Source organism: Pezoporus occidentalis, unplaced genomic scaffold, assembly GCF_034315485.1.
Source record: "Pezoporus occidentalis ecotype Australia unplaced genomic scaffold, CSIRO_AGI_Poc_V1 ctg99, whole genome shotgun sequence".
NCBI classification, from domain to species: Eukaryota; Metazoa; Chordata; class Aves; order Psittaciformes; family Psittacidae; genus Pezoporus; species Pezoporus occidentalis.
Window position 1 is genome coordinate 841,429 of NW_026916358.1, and position 18,901 is coordinate 860,329.

Below are 18,901 nucleotides of genomic sequence, written 5' to 3' on the forward strand. Positions count from 1 at the left end.
GAAACAAAACTGTTTAAATGATGCACTGAGCCCTAGAGAACAAACGTGGAACTCATCTGTCAGTCAGTACCCCCAAATCACCACTTTTACTGCTTGTTTAACTTGGTCAGTGCTGGTTTCGGTACTTTTAAGTTAGTGTCTGGAGAACAGTGCATTTTTATTCTGATTCCAACCTGGTTCTCACTGATTGATGCTTGAATTGAAGGAGTAGGTGGTATTCTGGATCACATCTTTTAGGAAAAAATATATCTGGGTTTTAAAAATCTGTAACATTACTTGACTTGAGATTTTGGTAATTATTCATAAAGCACAAAAAACCAAACCAGCATCATCTCAAAGCAAAGCTTTAGGTCTGGGATGCCTTTGGGTATGTAGTTTGCAGTTTGCCACTATTTCTCATGAGGTGTAGATGACATACTAAAGAAGACAACAGTAATTACTTACTACACGATTACTTCTGATTTTAGGGAAAAACTAGTTTTATATCACATATTGTATGGAAATATGTTCCAAAGATTTATTTTTTAATGGAGACAACTGCTTCTAGCCAGAAGTCTGTTATAATCTCAGTATAAAATTTGCATGACAAGGAAAAGAAAGGATCATTAGATTTTAAATCCCAGTGACAGTAACATGCATGTGTACGTGCACAAATATCTTAAACTTATGGTCATTAATTTGAAGATAACTAGCATTAAAGCCATGAGAAAATAAGTAAAATGTCTTGCAGCTAGACCTGATTGGGGATTTTAGATGTTTTGAAAACAAAACTGAGAAGAAATAGTGTTCAGGTCCCAGTACAGCAAAGCATATAGGCACTTCATCGTGTGCTTTTGTTGAACTGGGATGGAAGCAAGGCTCTAGAGACTACTAAAAGAGATAAAGAGGGAATCTAAAAATATATTTGAATATTCAATTTAGAAGGAATAGCAGATCTTTCAAATACTGGAACAAAGTTAAATGCTAGCTCAAAGGGGGAAAAAGAATTGAAGAGGAAGTAGAGTCTCAGCTATCGTTTAGCTTCCTGGAGGCTGCTGAATTTGTAACAGGCAAAAGGTAAAAGGAACGCTAGCACTACTAACAGTGAATGAGTGACCGATTATCTGCTACACTGATACTGTATTTTTTCTGTGTCTGAGGGAGGGAGAAGCTGACGGATGGATAGTTTTGCATTTTTTTGCTTTCCGAGTGTGGTATGTAGGGAATAGGTGATGGTTATGTAAAGGATGGAAAGTTGTTAAGATATGCAAATTACTCCATGCCCCAATAACAGTTTTCAGCGATATTTTTTAGTGGTAACAGCTGAAACAGAGCACCAGGGAATTGAAAACTCCTGCTGTGATGAAGTAATTCAAAATTGTGTACTGATAAAGTGAAATGCAAGGACAACATCAAAGAACATGATGAAACCATGGTTCTTATGAAGCCTGTGGCAACATTTAGTCTACTTCGAAGCAGCCACTGTCTCTAGAACTAAGCTTAGATGGAGGTGGTTTAGTCCTGATTTTAGCCTATTTCTTTCTTTGAAGTATGAACAACCTCTTTGGGAACACAAATGAAGGGAGTAGGAATGATATCCTTGTGCATATTTGACATTCAGCTCCCTTCTTCACTCAGCAATTCACTGGATATTTAATTATCCTACAACAAGTAAGGGAACTTCAGCACAAAGCATTGAGATGTCCCCTTCTCTGCTCCAATTTTCTGACCCCTACAGAGCCCGTACAGGGAGGTGTAGAGCCTAAAGACATCCCCTGGGGAATGAGAACCCCCTCTCAGGAGAAAACTCAATAAAGGAGTTTCATGAGAGTGCTTCCAGTGTGGGATGCACAAGCATGAACAAGAGTTCCTGCTCAGTTGTATAAGAAATCCTCATCCTTTATTTCTGGAAGGAAACCTTGACACCCTGCAGAGCTGGGCACATGCCATGAATCCCAAGTGGAAGCAGGTAACCTACTCAGAGAGGAAAAAACAAGATCCAAGCCACCCTTCCCTTACCGGTATCTTCTGCTGGCTTAGTGCCATGGTTTCAGCTGGGATAGAGTTAATTTTCTTCCTAGTAGCTGATACAGTTCTGTGTTTTGGATTTGTGATGAGAATAATTTTGATAACACACTGATGTTTTTAGTTGTTGATAAATAATATTTATACAAAGTCAAGGACTCTCCAGATTCCCATACTGCCCTGCCAGCAGACAGGCTGGGGGCACAAGAAGTTGGGAGGAGATGCAACCAGGACACCTGACCCCAACTGGCTGAAGGGATGGATATTCCATATGGCATTATGCTCAGTATGTGAATCCTATGGGCAAAGTCAGCTAGGGCCACTGCTTGGGAATTGGCTGGGCACCGGTTGGCAGGTGGTTAGCACTTGAATTTTTCATCACTTGGTTTGTATATTCTAATTCTATTACTAATAATTATTTTTTCCCTTCCTTTTCTAGACTATTGAACTGTTTTTATCTCAACCCATGAATTTTCCATTTTTTGTTTCCTGATTCTCTCCCTCCTCACACTGGGCAGGGGGGAGGGAGAAAGTGGGTGTGTGGTGTTTAGCTGCCTGCTGGGTTAAACCATGACACTCAGACATCAGTTCTGCTTGTCAGATTTTGTGAATTCCACTTTCTAGGCACTTAATTCTACCCTCACCTTAAATAGCAATTATGAATTCCAGTAGAAAGCAAGAGCCTTAAAGGTGAATAAACCTCCATACTCAGCAAAAGTTAATGCTCATTGTGAAATTGGCCAAAAAATGAATGCAGAAGGTGTTCTAGGAATACAAATCCAAAGTATTCCCATGCTGCTATTGACTCTAAACTGACTATTTTCACACAGAGAAGGAGTCACTCCTAAAATCTCATGCTCATCAATGTCAAAAAGGCAAAAGAGAAGACTGGGAATTGTTAGGAAAGGTCTAGTGAAAGAGGTAAAAAAACATCTGTAGAAAACACTGCTGTGGGAAGCTCTACCTTCCTGAATGCTGTGTGCTCTTCTGGCCACTGCAGCTGGAATATGATATTGCACAACTACACACAGCACAGAGAAGGGCAGAGAGGACCCTGAAAGGTATGGAACAACTGTACATTGGAGGTGCCCGCTTGGAAAGCAGACAACTGACAGGGAATATGATAATGGTCTGTGAACTCCCTACCTGCACAGAGAAAGTATCTTGGGAACAGATAAATTATTTTCCACAATACCGGAATTAGGGGGAAACTAATGAGATTATCAGGCATATGGTCAAAACTAAAAAATAGGAAGCACTTTTTCACACAACACATAATTAAATGGAGATTTACTACACACAGTATCAAGGAAGCCAAAAGTATGAACTAGTTCAAAGTGGATTAGACAAATTAATGGAGAAAAGATATAACAAGGCTATTAAAATAATGGTATGGATCCAATCTCTGCTTCAGGAAGTCCCAACATGTAAATGAAGCAGCAGTTACAGCATACACAGGATGACTCCACCTTGCTACAAAGAGATCATAAAACCAGTGAGAATTATTGCTATGATAAAAAAATTAGCTGTTTGGGCAAGAGCATAGGAAATAGGACAAAGCCAGGAATGAGCCCTCCCCTGTGCCCTCCCATCTTTGGGAAATCAGCTGTTCAGAGATTTCCTCAGCTGCAGGGGTCTGAGAGAGGGCAAAAGGCAGCCGGCAGGATGCAGTGTCAGCCAAGGAAGAGACGCAAAAGGTTGGGAACTGCAACCCCAGAGCACTTCCACAGCTCTGCAACTGCCGTTTGGATTCCTCAGCTCCATCTCTGTTGTGCAAAACATCATAGACCAAAGGCTGCAGTGCTTACTTTGCACCAAGGAGCCATAAAACTACTGGTGATAGAGCTGACAGGGGTCTATTACTTCCCAGAGCTCCACCTCCTTCCTGACCTGTCACTGCATTGCTTTTGTCTGTACCAAGGACTTCCTTGGAGCTACCATGGAGGTCTCCTACATAAGATTACACTGTGTCTGAAAGACCTAGCCTAACCTAAAGCCCAGGAAATGTTAAACTTTTGTTTTAATATAAATCAAGTATGTCTAGATGATTTAGGCAACTCCGGTAAACTAACTGTACTTTCCAGAGAATATAAGCAAAATAGCTGGATGGAGTATGAGCACCCTTCTGAAACTTTAGGTTCATTTATTCAAACTCGAGTAGAATCTGTCACATCTTCACTGACAGCACAGGATTATGAAATGAGAAAAAGATGTATAAATACATAGACAAACTGCTTAGAATTAGTCTTTCTAAATAAGATTTAAACTGACTGGTTAGTCAGCTCCTTGTCTTTCATAAGGAAGTGAAAAAGATTTATTGGTCCTGGGGAGCACTGGGAGCAATACTCACATTTTGCAGAAAGCCAAGGCAAATTCACTTATTGAACACGTGAATGCAAGAGAATCAATGACAGACATCAGGATGTGCTTTGACATACTCTAATCTTACACATACTTATCTCTGGCTCTCCCAATTCATAAGGGATGGATTTTATTTCAGAAGCAACCAGTTAAGTGCCCGGTTTTGCTTGGTAATCTTATTAAATGACAGGCAAGTGAGACTTGTATTTTTATGGAAAACAGAAACATGTAGCTATAAGGCTTGGATTAGTGGAGGTGATCTTGTCCCTTGTTGCTGATCTATCTATTCCCGCTTGGTTGATATTGTTCCAGCAGCTGTGCCACCTCAGGCTGTAATTTCAGCACTTCCAAAAAAACTAAATGGTATTTGGCTGGCCTGCACTCAGAGAGAAGATTGCTTGTGGAAAATTCAGGCATCACAGGAGGTATATTCTTCTCTCAAAATCAGTTCCCCATGGAAGAGAAAAAGGGTTCTTTGTGGACAATGAAAAATTGCCAGGATTTGCGTTCACTAGACACTTGAATACATTACAGTGGAATAATTCCAACAAACAATTCATCAGCTTGTAAAAGATGCATTTAGCTAGAGACAGAGGAGTCAGCTGAGACTGACAGAATGTGTCACATCCACACGCAGGGGGGCCAAGAGGTGGCGAAACCAGAAACTCCTCTTGCTCAAGCAACATAAATCCAAAAATCAGCTGAGCTTCGCACTGCTGCTGGGGCAGTTGGGGCTGGGGGAGGGGTGGGAATGAGAGGGGCTCTGATGGTTCTCAGGTGGTCTGATATTTTAGAAGCAAGTCCTTGACAGCTTCAAAGCCACACGCATGAGAATTTTGCTCTCTGAAGGCAGCCCGCCAGTTTTGGCAGCTCCTGAGCATCAAATCAGAGCATCCAGAATAGGATTCTTAATGTATTTCATGCATAAAAAAACCCAAGTCTTACTCCTGTTACTTCCTGCCCTTATGACAGTGAGTGTCTCAAACAAGGCAAGTGATACTTCACTATCATCAAAAAGAGAAATGGCAATGTGCTTTAGGTGATGGCTTTTCTGGGAGTGAGGGGAAGCTCAGCCTCTCAGCGCCCATGGGAGTGCAGGGAGTCCCAGGTGCTCTGTATCCATGGGCATTGCAGGCCTTGCTGCACTCAGCAGCACTGTGCAGCAACAGAGCTGTTGTCTGGTGCGCTCTGAATTGGGGTGTGATCAATTATTACAGTGCATAAGCTTTGCAGGCAAAGTGGCAGAGGTTTCTGCAATCTGCCATCAGCTGTGCTAAAGGCATTTTCAGTCCTGCATTTCCAAGCAATGCCCTGTGAATTACTCTGGGATACCCAGAAGTGGCTGAAGTCCTTTTCTTTTATAGGAACCAATTGATCATGTCTACTCTCTAAGAAACGAAGAAAGAATCTCAGAGTTGTTTTAAAGGATTGCAAAGTAAGTGGCTGCCAGTGTCAGAGGAATATAAACAACAATTTCTTTGATAAAGTGACCAAGGTACTGTTGCTTTGAAAATGTCACAACACTTGTGTTGCAATAACTAGCAAGCTTTGTAATAGCAAAAGGCTCTTTTCAGCAGAAATTGGATTTCATCTTTTTTCCTTGTTTAGTCTTTTTTTTACTTAAAAAATAAAAATGGAGCTATCAAAGACCATTTCCTAAAAAGCCTCCCAGTACCTTTATACTAAAAGGTCAGGTCTTTAGGAAGTATGAAATGCCCCTTTCTCAGATTAAAGAGCTGAGCAAGAAGGATCATACATGAAAAATAGAGCTAACCAAAGGGAACAACTAGGGCATAAGTAGGGAAGGGGAGTCAGTAACATTATGGATTTTTTTCCTTTTGCATTAAGCCTGGTTTTACATTGCAATCCTATTCCTCCATTCTACCTTCCCTTCCTTTGTCTGTTTTATCCACTTATTTTTCACCTGCAGGTATGACCATACAATGAAATGCAGTTGAGTTGCACTGATTTAACTAATTACTACTTGCCAAGTGTGCCACCTAAGCCTGTATTCCTCATTTCCTCACCCTACCCCAACTGTGCGACAAAACATGTTAGCTTAAATGCCAAGTTTATGCTGGTTTGTCCAAGGACAAATATCAAAGGACAAACTTTATATCAAAAATGTCCAAGATGCCCAACAACATGCTTTATATCAAAACTGGTAGTAGGATAATTTTAGTGGTGCAGGCAGTGAGCAGCATCTCACATGGGTTAAACATAGTCATATCTGTAACCCCAAGACCTCTCTGGACACGGATTTATTCCTTGTCTGGAGCATGCTATGCAGTGACATCTGGCTTGGGTTTGCACATGCAACTATTGAAGAAATAGTTAGCAGTGACAACACACGTACAGTGTATTCCTCTTTACTTTGCCAGCTAGTTGACTGATGCAGAAGAGACCAGTATGACCTGAAACAAAAGGTGGATCCTGTCAACTAATAGCAAGAAATTGTCAATTTTAACACACAGGCTCAAAATGCCCATGTGAAGATGTTGGTCACATACACCTCACATCTGAAAATGGCAGAAAATTTATAAAGCTACAATCACTACTGCATTGAAGCAGAAATTACAGCTTTGTCATAATAGCCCATCTCCAAGCCTGCCTGCCACATATGAAGATGAAAAACCCTTTACACAAGTCAGATAACAGTGCAAGAAGATTTCCCCTTGACTGAAGTGGTTGATTGACTGATGGTCTATACAGACTGACAGCCTTTCTTATTTTCTTTTTAGCAAAACAGTGTAAGTAAACATTGACTTAGAATTCTCTCATCTTCAATTCATGGCTGATTGGAATGTCTCTGCTTATAAAGATACGAGAATTAGTAGTTCATTAGTTAAGCAATCATGACTTCTATTCAAACTCCTGTACTGTGATTATTTTGCAGTATCTGACAATCTTCCCACAACAGAGCAGGCAATATGACGAATGTCGTGCAGAAATTTGTTCTTTCAACTTTTTCCTGCTAGAACAGCAGTGTGTGTTTGAGGGGTCCCTTCCAGACTTGCACTATCCCTCTTTTTCTATCAGCAGCAGTCACGCAAGAACTCAAACTGCAGATAACCAGATGCTACCAGCTGCTTTGCAGCATTTTCCAGTTAATGACTTTCTGCCAAACCAAGAGGACATTTCAGGTAGGTGCCAACAGGGCTTGTCTCAGTGCCAGCACTAGTCAATCTTTTCATTAATTACTTGGTAGGTGAGCTAGAGAGGGCACTTTTAAAATCAGCAGTGGGCACTGAGCTGATGAAGTTTACAAGTAGGTGAAAGTTGCACTGATTTCAGCTGGGATAGAGTTAAATAGCTTTGTAGTAGCTTGTATGGTGCTCTGTTTCAGATTTGCGAGCACACAACAGTAATAACACATCCCATTTTAGTTATTGCTGAGCAGTGCTTGCACAGCATCAAGGCCTTTGTTGTTTCTCATGCTACCCCTTCAGTGAGTAGTGTGAGGGTGCACAAGAAGTTCAGAAGGGACATATTCAGGACAACTGACCCCAGCTGACCAAAGGGATACCCCAGACCACATGACATCATGCTCAGCAATAAAAGGTGGAGAAAGAAGGAGAAAGGGGGGGGCATTGAGAGTGATGGCATTTGTCTTCTCAAGTAACTGTTACATGTGGTAGAGCTCCGTTGTCCTGGAAATGGCTGAAAACCTGCTTGCTGATGGGAAATGGTGAATTAAATGCTTCACTTATGAAAAGGTCTTTATTTCAATCCATGAATTTTCTCATTTTACCCTTCTGATTCTCTCACCCTTCCAACTGTGGCAGGAGTAAATGGCTGTGTGAGGCTAAGATGCCTGACAGGGTTAACCTATGATAAAATGATAAACAGGGTAAGAATTCAGAATAATTTTCATAAAATGGTGAAATGATCCCGAATCACCATGATGAAATCTGCAAAGTCAAACATGACATGCTACAGTTAGGAAGGAGAAATCAAATGCAGAGATGCAAAATGAGAAGTGACTGCCCAGTCAGCAGCTCTGAAGAAAGGGATGCAGGAATTACAATGGACCAAAAACTGGTTGTGAGTCAAGATGCTGCTGTGAAAAAGCCGAAATATATCTGGAAACATATTAACAAACATTTAATATATAAACCATGGAAAGTGCTTATTCCTTTGTAATTGGCACTAACAAGGTCTCAGCAAAACTTCAGTCTGGGCCACTGCTCTTTAAGACAACAGCAAGTTGAAGGCTGCCCAGAGGAGAGCTGAAAGTGTAATCAGAAGCCTAGATAGTATTAACTGTGAAGAAAGGCTAAGAACTGGGCTTTAAAAAGTCGGAAAATCAGTTCTCTCTTTCAAGTCATGATCAAAGCCTAGCTTATGCATTTCCCTTGCCACAGCAGGCACCACCGTGTTGATAGGATCTGGCTGCCCAAACCTCCCCCTTTTTTTTTGTCTCAAAACTTAAATTATGAAGGGAATAGACATCTCTGAAGTCATCCAAAAAATGAGCTAGTTCCATTTTAAAATATCTCGATTCTGAGCTGACCATGAATTGGGACTAAAACTACAGTACAGAAAATCTACTTTACTGCAAAATAAGTTGGCCATGGGCTCACGTTAAATTATGTCTTCTGTCCCTGTGGCATCTGGTGATGAAGCCCAATGCCAGTCTGCTGTTAGCATGCTGAATGCAGTGAGCTATGAGTGAAGATTTAGCTTCTGTAGTCTTAACTTACAGAAACGTATCAGTGACTACGAAGCAAACAAACCATATGCAAAAAAGCAAAGCAACAGGTTGAGTTCTGCCTTTATAATGAACTGTTTTCTAAAAGGTTGACTGCTTGACACCCTTTATTAATTCATTACAGGCCGCCTGCAGATGTAGTGTCTGAAAAACAACTTTTGCATGATGTACTTTCTGAATTCCTGAGACTGATGTGCGCTCCAGAGGGCATAATAGGAGTAATTTTTTCTCAGTCATTCAGAGACCGTCATTGACTCCATGTCTTGACTTGGTCTGAAGGGAATTACTAGATGCTTGAGACATTTAGCCAAAAAAATAACCCAGACTGATTATAAAGCGGCTTTACTGTTTGGCAAGAGAAAAGCTGAGGGCTTGTGAATCTTTCTGCTGTTACTGCAAAATGAAAAATAAACAAAAATATACAAAATAAGATAAATATCCCTTTGCTATAACTTGGTTATGCCCTCGAGTTATATGATAAAAACAGGAACATGCCACAGATATCTGTTTTCTCTTATTACAGCTTGTTCCTACGGTACTGATGTTTCTCAGAAACTGCAGTTTCATTTAGTTTATGTAATTCTTCCAACAGAGCTTACTGATGTACTTTTGCATTGATGCTAGAGATTTTAACCCATTTATTATACATGACTATAGAGAAAAGCAAGGAAAAATACCATTACCTGTGTGACTGAAAAAAGAAACATAGCCATGGAAAAGTTGATTATATCAAATTTTCACAGGAAAGTTTCAACTTTGTCTCCATAAAACAACTGCATTAACACTTGAGATGCTTGTATCTCAGTGAAAAATCTCTGTTGCCTCTTGGTGGCTTAAGACTTACTGGTTTGTGAATTCATAGTTGGAAAACCACTGAGGAAAGCAAATGAGTCCTGGACACATGGGAGTCCATGATGCCACCAACTCTCACATGTTTTTTTTCATTGTTTTCAAGATATCCAGCTTCTTACTGTGTTTTTCTACTGGAATGGTTTTGTGTCTTTGTTCCTGGGAGTGGTAGGACAGTGCCAGCCCCATGCCAGTGCTGTGTGTTACTGCTCTGAAGCAGAAAGAGGACAGGGACAGGCACAACATTTGGACTTTTTGTTTTTTTACCTGTGCATGGGAATTGGGAGCTTGATGTTATGAGAGAAGGAGGAATCAAACCATGTTCTTTAGGAACAGGGCAGGGATAGGGCAGAAGCTGTGATGGGATGCTCAGCTGCTGAGTTGTGCAGTCTGGGATGGGGACTGGCCCCTATGATCCCTCAACAGCTGGAATGTGTCAATGATGTCTCCCATTGATACCACAAGAATGGTTTCATTTCACCTGCCTAATCCAAAGAGGTGCTTGCCACCCCTCCCACAGCCTAGTCCCATCCAGCTGCCTGGTCCTATCCAGCCATCTGGTCCTGCGTGATTCCTTCTGCAGGCAGGGGAATGCCATGGGAACGCCAGTGTCGGGATGCTCACATACAGACATGCACAGGCACTCGTGCACACACACGCCTCCAGCCTTCTGCTTCCATCACTCCCTTGCATGCTCTTTCTTTTGTCAGTTCTACTTTCCTACCCAAGCAGCACTGAGGATTTAGTAAAAGCCCATGGGTCCTCTATGTTATAAAATTAGGTCTCTACAGGTGTCAGAAGAATGCTGTTCCTTGGCATCCAAATAGCTTCATCTCAGTTAGTAGATAAACTGAATTTCCTCTTGAAGCTAAAGCACTCCCCATCTTCTCTTCCCCTGGATCTGCTTCCCCTTACGACCACAGAATGCAGCATAGAACTACTCGAAGCAGATTAGAGAAAACAACTACGGACACTTGAGAAATCCTGTGACAGCACTACGAAGCAGATAAGCAGAGGCGGGGGGAGAGCAGAGAGAAGACGAATAGCTTTCAGAGACTGCTTGGCAGCAAAGTCAATGCTAGAAATATCTGTGGGGAGTTTGAAAGTATTTCCTAACATCAAAAAATGCGAACAAGAAAAAGAAATTTTGATCAATGACTTATTGCCCTTGATCTAAGCAAAAGAATCCTAGCCAGTTAGAAATAACAGAAATCTGTTTTATTGTAAAGCTGAAGTTTTCTGTGTTTTGACAGCTGGGGCTCATGCTTTTGGCTGCCTTATTTGCCAGCCTTAAAATATTCATCAGCAAGTTGCCAGGTTTTTGTCCTTTCAAATTGAACTCTAACGATGAAGGAGAAGGTGCTGGAGAGATTTTAAGCATGATTTTCTCTTCCCTAAAACAGACCTTTGTGGCCTGAATTCACATGACCAGAAAAAGAGATTTCTATTCCCTGGCCAACTTTCTGGTGAATCACTTGCTGGTCACAGAGCCAAGATTCACTTTCTGGAGCATGGGAAGTGGTGGTTCATTTGTGATGAAGACAGCCCTGTCGCCTTTGTTGAGAGGAAATGGATTAACAGCATGTATTCTGTGCACAAGTCTGGAGAGAGCTGAACTAAAGTATTCCAGATTGAAGCATCCTTGCTGAAGAACAAACTGGAACACACGTTAAACTGAAAAGTCAAATCTGACTCTGAAAATGATTGACAAAATGTTGGTGTTGGTGGCTCCAGGATCAACTCAGATGTCTGACAAAGTACCCAAGTAAATTAGTGTCACAGAACTTTATCTTTTCGATGCAAACCTTTACATTACTATTCTGATGTTACTTTATCTTAATGCTTCTATATTTTGATACACTTACTTATTCTAAGAATTCAATAATTCTGGCTCTTCTGCTACTGTGCAATTTGTTCATTGTTATGTCTCGTGCTGCTTTCATTTAGTCATTTAGTTTTTATCATTCCATTTCATTTCATACCTGTACAACTTAAGGGGCTTTCTTAGATGAACTGGTTATAAAGTGAAAAACATTAAATCACATAATATCTGCTAGGAAGACTAAACTCATCTTCCAAAAATTCAGGGTCAGTCATATTGACTTTATATCTGAAAAATCTACTTTCATCAACTCTGTCCTTAGTTTCCTTTACTTGTCCCAGACTGACCATAATTTTTGCCATGTCATTTTATGTCTACAAGGTCTTTGCAAGTGCTCAACATTTCACTTTTCAGACTGGTCATCCGTTTCCTGGATAAGGAATTAAATTTCTTTAGTGGATATGAAGTGGTGACAAACTCTTTTTACTCAGGGACAAGTTAATATGAGAAGTTACAATGCAGAGACTAGCACTTCGTAACTGAAAACTGGAGGTGCACTACTGTGTAGGATCAGCTCCTTCAGGCAGTTCCAGTTATACCAACTGATAGCTGAAACAGACAGCTGCAATGTAAGCTAAGGTCAAAAAGCATCTCAGAGTTTACATAGTCAAATTTTCAAAGGGCCTTTGACCTAGTCTCCAATCCTATATAAAACCCAGGGTGGGTGACTAAATATGCAGACATTTGGTCTGCACTGAGGGAAGGGATGTTGCCTGATGGGACTGGGCACTGCCTGCAAATTAGGGGAAGGCAGAGGAAGGCACTGGAAGAAAGGGGGAGCAGCGAAGAGGAAAGTGTCTCTGGTCATGTCTATGCTGGCACATAAAGCAAGGCCTGGATTTAGATATCAAACCCTGGTCCACATTCATTAACCACTGTGGGTTTGGCTTATATCAATTAGCACTCTCCCAGGATAATGAATGGGCATGATTTAGGCCACACCACATACCAGGACTGTTCCCAGTGAGCAGTCTGGATTCAGGCATCCTATTTTGAATGGATAACAAAGTTTAAGAATAAAGTGCAGATGCAAATCATGCAGGGACACTTGCAGGGCCAGAAAACAGGCCTTGGCTTGTTCTATTTTGTAATGTAGTACCTACACCAGGATTATGCCAAACATACTGTATCATTTGTGGAATGCAGTTATTCTGAGCAGAAGGACTGATATTTGACAAAGTGAGCGACAATGGTGAGAACAAACAGATGTTTACAGATTCAGTCTTCACATGCAAAACTGTTGGTGCATGTTCAAAGTTTTTTTCTGAAGATGTGTCTCTTGTTATCTTAACATCAGTAAACAGTGGCTCAATGTGTTTTCCCATTTATTGTGACTTGCTTATCCAGATCCTCTATATATTCCAGGACACAGTCACTAAATTTAAAGTTGCAAACAGATTTGTTGTTTCAGCACACTTGTAAGAAACATTTAATTTTACATTGCCAATTCTCAGATATTTCTACATAGTCTGGCTGGGTAAAACAGAAAGGAATTGGTGTAACTCAGTGATGAATTAATGGCTTGCTCACTAACGCAAGCTCTTACGTTCCTCTTTAGCAGCTATTGGGCCAGACATTTTGGAAGAGTTTAATCAAAAGCCAAATGAGTGGATTTTAAAGAAAGTTTAATTACAGTGGTCAAGCCACCCTGCATGATTTGCTTGATTTGATTAACGTAATGAGGAGCACATTTAATGAGAAATGCATTAATTCATTCAAACAAGTGGTTTTATCAGAGGTATTAAGCATCATCCCAGATTACATATAGCAGAAACTATTACAGCAAAAATTGACTGAGGTCAAAGCAGTAGTCATGCCATAATTACAAGCACTCAGCTGTAATCTACCAGTTGAACTTGGGCAGTGCTCATCATGACTGAAAAAGCACGGTCCCCATTTAAAAGACGCCAAACCACAGGGTTTTGCTTCCATTCCACAGCTGGGATCTCCATCCCTTTCTTTCAGATGTTCAGAAGATTTGGGATTTAATTCTCTCGAGTTTCAGATGCAGGTATTACTAGCAAATGACAAAGCAAGAACTCAAAGGACCCCTGATACAAACCCACCACACACCCTTAAAGAAAATGAAGTATTCCCCATTTGCTTTGCTTTACCCCCCTCCTGTCTCTGTGATGTCTTTGGGACACTCCTAACCTGGAATAGAAAGACTCAGGGGGAGAAGTATTATTTTCCTTCTGGGAAGGAAACCTCCTTCTTGGAAAAGAAGAAAAATTAGCCTCATGCATAAAATATTTGAGAAAAAGAAGAAAGAGTCTTCTTTACACCTTGCTTTCTTTAACTGCTGTCTTTGGGTAGATTTCAACCCCTGTATCCTAACTTTCCTTTTCCAGGACCCCTCCCCATAGGTTTTACACAGCACTCTTCACCTCCACCCTCTCCACTGGCGCACCTCCTCCAGTGCCCCCCGTTCTATCTCTCAGCAGCTGCTAAATCTTTTCTCTTTTCTGTACTACCCTGACCACTGTTACCTCTTTGGCTTCTGCCATGCTCCCTTGCCTTTATTCAGTCCATGACTTGTTATTTCTGTAGTGTCTGTGCTACCTCTGTGTGAGCTGCCTTTCCAGCTACTTTGTATTGCATCTTTGTAGCACTGAAACAGCTTTGATTTTCAAGTGCTCTACTTCTAAGCCTGCTCTGCTGCCTGAGCACTTTTCAAGCACTGTTGCACAGGGGACTATCTATTGCTCATCTTCCAGCAGCTACCACCAGCAGCTGGCAAAGGAGAACAGCTTTGAAACTGATCCCTAAGTGGACAGGAGGCTTGCCAAGGAGTTGAGAGGTGGAGCACAAGCTCGGTTGCAGATAGGATCCTCTGGGATTAGGTGCATACTGACAAGTGAAGTCTGGCATGGAGGCCATATTTTACCTCCTGATTAAGTCAGCAGGAGTATGACAGTAAGACACTAATATTAAGGTGCCTAGATGAACGTAGGTGCCAAGATCCACCTGCAGGATTGGAAGCCTGCATGAGGACCTCCACGAAGTAAGCTGAAGTAAAGAACTTAAAACAACAGGCCTAAGGATTTATTTGCTATATTAATAGAAGATGAGAAAGAAAACCATTCCTGCTGACCAGAAAACCATCACCCTTAGGATTATTTCTGCCACTTGCCTTTAAATCACAAGGAAATGAGTAAAAATTGGAACCAGAGCCTCTTTATTTTAGAGAAATCTGATTGCTGCACACTACCAGCATACTGTAATATGCTGGGACCCTCAATACTGGCATACGAATGTGTATGCACAAAGGAAAGCATTGACAGTGACAACCTCACCAGTACACTCAGCAATTCCATCTTGGAACAAGTAACCCAAATAGCATATACTGACTCACTAGAGAAGCTGCCCCTTGCTGTCACATTTGGTATCCTTGAGCAGAATCTAGGTAGGCAATCATAAAACATAAATTGCTAGAAGATCATATCTTAAAATACATTTCCCCACTATCTCCCAGCCCAGCCTTCAAGCAGCCAATGAACCTTACTAAACTTATCATCTGAAGAAAATTTCCCAAGGACCAATGTATCTGACTATAACAGAGCGATAAATGAAAAAATTGCAATTTAGCTCCATAGCCCTCAAAAGAAACGTCTTCAGCATGAGATCCTCAGCTTGGCCCTCCCCAAATGCCTGCTTCTTCCTGCATACCATGTGCCCTCTGTACCATAGTTCACGCTGACAATTAATGCGTGAGAGAAAAATGTGGTCAATAACAAGAGAATGTTTCTCACAACAGCCATTCTCCCTCTGATCATTCAGCCTTCATCCTCAAGGGAATTCTACAAAGAAACTAGAAAGATTAAGCTGGGATGAAAATTAGTAATTGGATGGGACACCAAAAATGGTTGATTCCAAGGAGAATGCTAATTTCATGACACCTTGCAAATTACCTGAATACGACTTGCTAATCTCAGTTTCTCAGGAGATAATTACCTGGGCATTTCTTCTATCCTGTGTTCAGTAGAGCTGAAGACCTTATTACCACTCCTCTTAGTAACATCCCCTCTGTCTTTTCATCTCAAAGTACCTGACTGATTAATATAATGAAACTGAACTCAGATAAATTGCTTCTGATCTTTGCTTATCTAGCTGTTTGCTAGTTACATCCCTGCTTCTGTTTTGTGCTCCTCAGACTTGTCTGTTTTTTCCTTTCAAGTGTACTGATAACAGATATTGCCTCTCTCCACAGCTATTCTTTCTGAGAGTTATGACTATTCCCTACTGACCAAAATGTCTGCCCAACCAGCCTCCAGTTTGGAAGTATCAAGCCTGGTTCCAGATATCACTTCAGTTCTGACTCACAGATTCCTTTTTGACTAGTTATATGGCTTTTAGTCCAGCATTATCCAAGCTCTCAACTGTTTCAAAGAAATATTTGGGTTTATGCAAAGAACTGGAATGCAACTTAACTGGCCAAGCACCAGTCACTACTAAAAAGAAAGGAAGCATCAGATCTTTCTAAAATGAAAGTGAAATATGACATGCAGAAGATTCAGAAACACATTGTTCAACACAGGGCTGTTATGTACCACCCCATCCTGTCAGGGATGAAAATTTTTATTGTCAGTTCTCTCTGACACTTCCCAGGTACTGAAGCAGTCTGTGGCAATCCTCATTGCAATGATGTAGTACTTTATTTGCTTCTTCCTTTCATCCATGGAGCTCAAAACCACAATAACTTTACCTCCCTGCATCCAAATTCAGTAACTTAAAGCTGTAACAGCTTGGAAAAGGCTAACCAGTATCTTAGTAAGGGACTTGATATAATTTTGCCTAGGAAAATTCAGTGTGCAGCCTCATATAAATTAAAATATAGAATACCTATAGAATAACATATGTTTTAGGAAGTATTAAATATGCCATCACACAAAGCTCTCAGGTAACATGCAGATTTAATACATTCTACCAAATGCCATACACTTCCTTGGGCTTGCAGAAGCAGCAGGTACTGTTCTGCTTGCACAGCATGCAGTTCTTGATGTGCACTTGAAAGTCATTCTTTGTAAGCAAGTACCTAAATTTTACATCCAGGGCAGAAATTCTATCCCCTTCTTTCACCAAAAGGTACTCAAGAGAAAAATCACAGCAGGATTAAGGAAAGGATTTTAAAACTTGTATTCCTCATCTTATGAAATCAGGAGTTATCTGTAACCCTGACCACACGTGAGACCTGCAACCTCACCATTACCATGTACAAAGTAAATGTTTACTCCGTATGTGCCTGTCACTACGTAAAAGCATGGGGAATGTATGGAAAAGATTATTCTGCAGGTTCAAAGGAAAAGCAGGCCCCCACATCTCTTCCTCCTTAGATACAAACCAGGATCTTGCTTCCAGCAGAAGGTTTGTATCAATGAGCTCTGCTAAGCAGTATGGAGATAATCTTCACCATTGACAATGGGAACTGCTAACACAATGTAAACACTTGACAAAAGCAAAGTATTTGCCAGGAACCTAAAAGGCTGGACACTTAAAGCAGCTCACCATGCTGGCTTTCCTCAGCAAGGTGCATAAGGGACAGGCACTCAGCTATTGGTCCCTTTGCAGTCTAAGAGCTTGAACCTACAGTGCATCATACCTATGTCCCAACGAGCCATATTTAACTCTCTTCTCCCCATTTGGCTGTGCCACTGCAATGAAAGCTCCTGCAAGAAACTGAGGTGCTTCTGGTGCAGTAAAATAGCTCCTGCCACTCATGAGCCAGTGTTTTACTCTGCCTGTGGCACCCGCCCTGGGGCTGGTACTACCATCAGCTTCTCCCATGTGGTGAGGCAGATGGTTTCTGACTTGTTGATGACCAAGAGCTCATTACCACATCTTTCTGCATCACTGTAAATGGGTGCCAATTGTTGGAAGAAACACACAAATTCAGTACATTAGTGGCTCAACCTTGTTTCCCACTGTGAGTGGGTACTGTGATAGCAGCACTGGGAATGGTGAGGGGAAAGGATGAAGTGTGAAAGTAATGTGCAATGAGGATGCCCGAGCTGGCAGCTGATGAAAACCAGCTTCCATGCTCTTGGATGGCTGCAGAGTACCTCCTCAACAGCCCATGGCAGGGAAAGGTGATGGAAGCGCAGGGCATAGCCCTTACCTTCTCATTCTTCCTCTCCTCAGCCTTGCTGGCGGGGCCAGGGGTTCCAGGGCAACCCAAGGGCCCGCTGCCTGCCTCACCATTGAGGTGAGCTGCGCTGACGTTGGGTGGGGTGATGGCAGCGGCAGCGGAGGTGAGGGGGATGAGGGGCCGGGCCCCTGGGGTGGGCGGCTGGTGGCTGTGCTGCGGGGACACGGCAGGGTGCGGCCGGATGGATGCTGCTGGCAGGCGGGAGGGCGAGCTGGGCGTCCGCAGGGGTGAGACTGTGGCAGTGGGTCGCTCCGGGGCTGGCGCCGGGGGGTGAGCTGCAGAGGGAGGACAGAGCATGATTAAGTCCCCCATAGAATCATAGAATCAACTAGGTTGAAAAGACCTTTAAGATCATCAAGTCCAATCATGTTACCCCAGGACTTCCAAGTCCACTATTAAACCATGTCACTAAAGGCATTGTCTATACGCTTTTTTGAACACTTCCAGTGACTGATCACCTTTCAGTGAGGACATTTTTCCTCATATCTAATCTAAACCTCCCCTGGCGCAGCTTGAGGCCATTACCTTTTGTCCTATGACTTGTTACCTGGGAGAAGAGACCAACACCCATCTCACTACAACCTCCTTTCTGGTAGTTGTAGAGAGCAATAAGGTCCCCCCTCCGCCTTTTCTTCTCCAGGCTAAAACCCACCAGTTCCCTCAGCCCTTCCTCATCACACTTGTTCTCCAGACTTTTCTTCAGCCTTGCTACCCTTCTCTGGGCCCACTCCAGCACCTTAATGTCTTTCTTGTAATGAGAGGACCAGAACTAAACACAGAATTCAATCACTGCCCTGGCCCTGCTGGCCACACTATTGCTGATACAGGCCAGGATGCAGTTGGCCTTCTCGGCTGCCTGGGCACAAGCCGGCTCATGCTCAGCTCTGTCAATCAGCACCCCCACGTCCTTTTCTGCCAAACAGCTTTCCAGCCACTCTTCCCCAAGCCT

The 18,901-nt window shown here is 42.0% G+C and overlaps 1 protein-coding gene across 1 annotated transcript in view; it reads right to left on the reverse strand.

The window, feature by feature from the left end:
• SH3RF3 (SH3 domain containing ring finger 3) overlaps positions 1 to 18,901 on the reverse strand; it is a 250,395-nt gene that overhangs the window by 17,629 nt on the left and 213,865 nt on the right. Inside the window, exon 8 of the mRNA XM_062606950.1 lies at positions 17,923 to 18,227. Coding sequence (XP_062462934.1) covers positions 17,923 to 18,227 — 305 coding nt within the window. The remainder of the gene's footprint in view (positions 1 to 17,922; positions 18,228 to 18,901) is intronic.